The sequence below is a fragment of the Etheostoma spectabile genome, unplaced genomic scaffold (genome assembly GCF_008692095.1).
Source record: "Etheostoma spectabile isolate EspeVRDwgs_2016 unplaced genomic scaffold, UIUC_Espe_1.0 scaffold270, whole genome shotgun sequence".
Classification (NCBI taxonomy): domain Eukaryota; kingdom Metazoa; phylum Chordata; class Actinopteri; order Perciformes; family Percidae; genus Etheostoma; species Etheostoma spectabile.
The window spans coordinates 699,248-702,485 of record NW_022605574.1 but is presented as its reverse complement, the minus strand read 5'-3'; the positions used below and the strand labels follow the sequence as shown (position 1 = coordinate 702,485).

General features: G+C 40.0%; 1 protein-coding gene across 1 annotated transcript in view; it reads right to left on the bottom strand.

Annotated features, from left to right (window-relative positions):
• The window catches only part of LOC116685777 (uncharacterized), a 26,234-nt gene that overhangs the window by 16,290 nt on the left and 6,706 nt on the right, over window positions 1-3,238 (bottom strand). Inside the window, exons 3-5 of the mRNA XM_032510707.1 lie at window positions 3,090-3,200; window positions 2,813-2,930; window positions 1,523-1,709 (exon numbers count right to left, since the gene is read on the bottom strand). Of these exons, the coding sequence (XP_032366598.1) occupies window positions 1,523-1,709; window positions 2,813-2,930; window positions 3,090-3,200 (416 nt within the window). The remainder of the gene's footprint in view (window positions 1-1,522; window positions 1,710-2,812; window positions 2,931-3,089; window positions 3,201-3,238) is intronic.

Here is a 3,238-nt window from a genome sequence, read left to right as displayed (position 1 = left end):
TTTTTTTTTTTTTTTTGGGACTTTGTATTGCATACTGTACCTTTCCAATAGTGACAGAACCGTTTGAGTGAGTCATTGCAGACTGGGTTGGTCCTCCGACATCGGGCAACAAGTTTCATTTGACTATTATGTATTCGGCAACTTGATTTCCTGAAGGGTTTCCTGAAATGTTTTCATGCTTACAATGAAATGCGTTGTCCGAACATGCTAGCGGTTGACCTGTCGGCTAGCTGAATAATTTTGAGTGTTTAACCCTCGTGTGGTCTTCCCGTCGACCTGCAACTTTTAGTTTTTCGGGGTAAAAACTTTGAATAAGAAAACTTATCGTTTAACATTTTGGTCGTGGTTTTTGATACTTCTGTGGCTTTCCCTGATGTTTTTGTTACTTGTTAAATTTGTAAAGTTTTTTTTTTAAACATTTGTCACTACTTTTTTTGTATATTTGTCACTTTTTTGACATTTGTCACTTTTATTTTACTTATTTGTACATTTTTGTCACTTAATTTTGCATTTCTTTCACTTTTTCAACGTTGTCTCTTTCTTTTTTTGTCACTTGCTTCAAAGTTCTTTTATCAAACGCTATAAAAATTGACTAAAACATTAAAAGTGACAAACATTGGAAAAAAGCATCAAAAGTGATGAAAAAGGGACAAAAACGTAAAAAAGTTAAAACCATCGATTAAAATGCCTCAAAAGTGTTGATTTTCAATTTTGGCGGGAAGACAACAAGAGGGTTAATCACATACACATTTACATGACACAGCTCTGACCTGATTGGTTCTAGAGTGGTCCTCATTCGAATAAAGTTATACTTTCGTCGATTCGCTCTCATCTCGCCCAATGAGGGCGCATTTCGTCTTCATTAAACCTCAATGAGAGCGAAGCGGAGTTTCGCTGTGTGGAGCCCTATCGTTAGATGAGCTTTAACAGTCCAGATTCAAGGTTTTCTTGGTTGGACAATCCGTGCAATGTGCATGTACTGTATGTACAGGGTAGCAGCTGTCGCCTTGGTCCCGCTCCATGTTCTGTGATGCCATGTTAAACTGCTACACTGCAGTGCCCTGCTACGTCCTGCTACGCCCTGCAACGTCCTGCTACGCCCTGCTACGTCCTGCTACGTCCTGCTACGTCCTGCTACGTCCTGCTACGTCCTGCTGTGCCTTGTAATGCCGCACAGCGTCCTGCTATGCCATGAACTACTACAAAGAACTGCTACAAACTACTAATTTTTTCTATTTTTGTTATTGCCACTCTTCATTCTATCCCCAACCGGCCCGTCAGACACCGCCTACCAAGAGCCTGGGTCTGGGTCTGGGTCTGGGTCTGGGTCTGACCCAGGTTTCTACCTAAAAAGAAGTTTTTCCTCGCCACTGTCGCACTGTTGCTTGCTCTGGAGGAAACTACTAGAACTGTTGGGTCCTTGTAAATTCTGGAGTGTGGTCTATCTGTATAGTGTCTTGAGATAACTCTTGTCATGAATTGATACTATAAATAAAATTGAATTGAATTGAATTGTACTCACTCTCCAGGGAGAACTGCAGATTCACCGTGCAGAGAGGCGGCGAGTTTGTGTCGGAGGCCTCCCGAAATGCTGACGTTCCATCAGCGTAGGTCAGCGTGAGGTTTTTCCTGGAGAAGTCCTCCAGTACCAGCTCAAACACGTGGACGCCGATGGCGACTTGACCTTTGGATGTCAGCGTGCACGTCGTCTGGGAGGAAACAGAGCGTTAAATGAAGAGGTTTCAAATGCTTTTGTCTCTATGGATATTGAATCAATGCAGAAAAGAATCAGTGACAACTTATATTTTAACAGTTTGAAAGCAGTGACGAGGGCTGAAGACCTTTCTTTTTGATGTTGCCTTTCTATAAATGACTGTTCATTTCTTTAATGTTTAATTTCTAATGCTGCACTGTAACTTTTATTCTTGTGTTTTATGTGTCTTAATGTTTTTATTAACTGTTTTTGAACTGATTTTGTGTAAAGCACCTTGAATTGCCCTGTCGCTGAAATGTGCTCTACTAATAAAGCTGCCTTTCCTTGCCTTGACAAAAATCTGCACAAGTAAGAAAAAGTACTTTTTGAATAAATTAAAAATAAAGGTTATAATGCTGCAAATGTGTACCCAGGACAAATACTATAATTTCAACACCCAAAAAAGAAAGCTAATTGACGCATTGTCATGAACAAGTGTGTATCATGTGGAACAATGTCAATGTCAACAGTCATGCACAAGCATTTGTATAATATCCTAATAAATTACTGGTCTTGGGTAAAGATGTTCTGATACCAGTATACAGCCTAAAATGCTGGAATTGGAAAGTATTGGAGTCAATGCACCGATGTGATACCGCGTAATTTAGCTCTGAAGAAAATCTACTTTAAATCAGTTTATTTATGTTCTTTTTCCTTTATGATTCACTGTCAAACTGGATGAGAAAAGAAAGGCGTCACAATGTTTCACCAAACGTTTAACCTGAGCCAGACCGACAACAAAGATAGAAATCATAACACACCCATACTGGGATAGTAGTGCACAGCTGATAAACTATATCTTCTTTTAATGTAGAAAATGCTGCTGTAATAAGGAAATTTCCTCACTACGGGATGAATAAAGTACATCTAACCTTGTCTGTTTGTTGTGTATTTGTAATGACTGTTAATGTCTTTAAGTGTCTAGAAAAGCGCTGTAGAATTTATCACTTAGATCAAACATGATATGAGGAAGAAGGAACTTAACATCAGTGTTTTCACTGCTTAGCCTGGCTCATCTCTGTTAGCTGTTAGCGCTCTGTCGCCATGTGACTGGATTACCTCATCCATGGTGAAGTTTGCAGGAGCTGGAGATTTTTTAGCAAAGCGGCATCTCACGTGATCTCCGTCTGGATCGTACGCCAGAAGAGGAAGCTCTGAGAAGCAGTTCTGAGGCGATCTGCAGAAAAATGGATAAAATGGATTAAATATAGACACATTTTAGGTTCATGCGTTCTGAGCGTTGTGGGATAAAACATGGAACCGATTTCTTAGAAGTAGTTTTGGAAAGAATTTGGAACTACAAATGAAAAGACTTTGAAAAGAAAAAGGTTTTTACCGTAACCAGGACACTGTTGTTGTTATGGGACAGCCGTTGAGGGACTGTGAGTCGGATCGACGTCCCAGGTCCAGCTCAGCTTGAACCGTCCAGTTTGCTTTTGAACAGTCTCTGAGAAGAAGAAGAAGAAGAAGAAGAAGAAGAAGAAG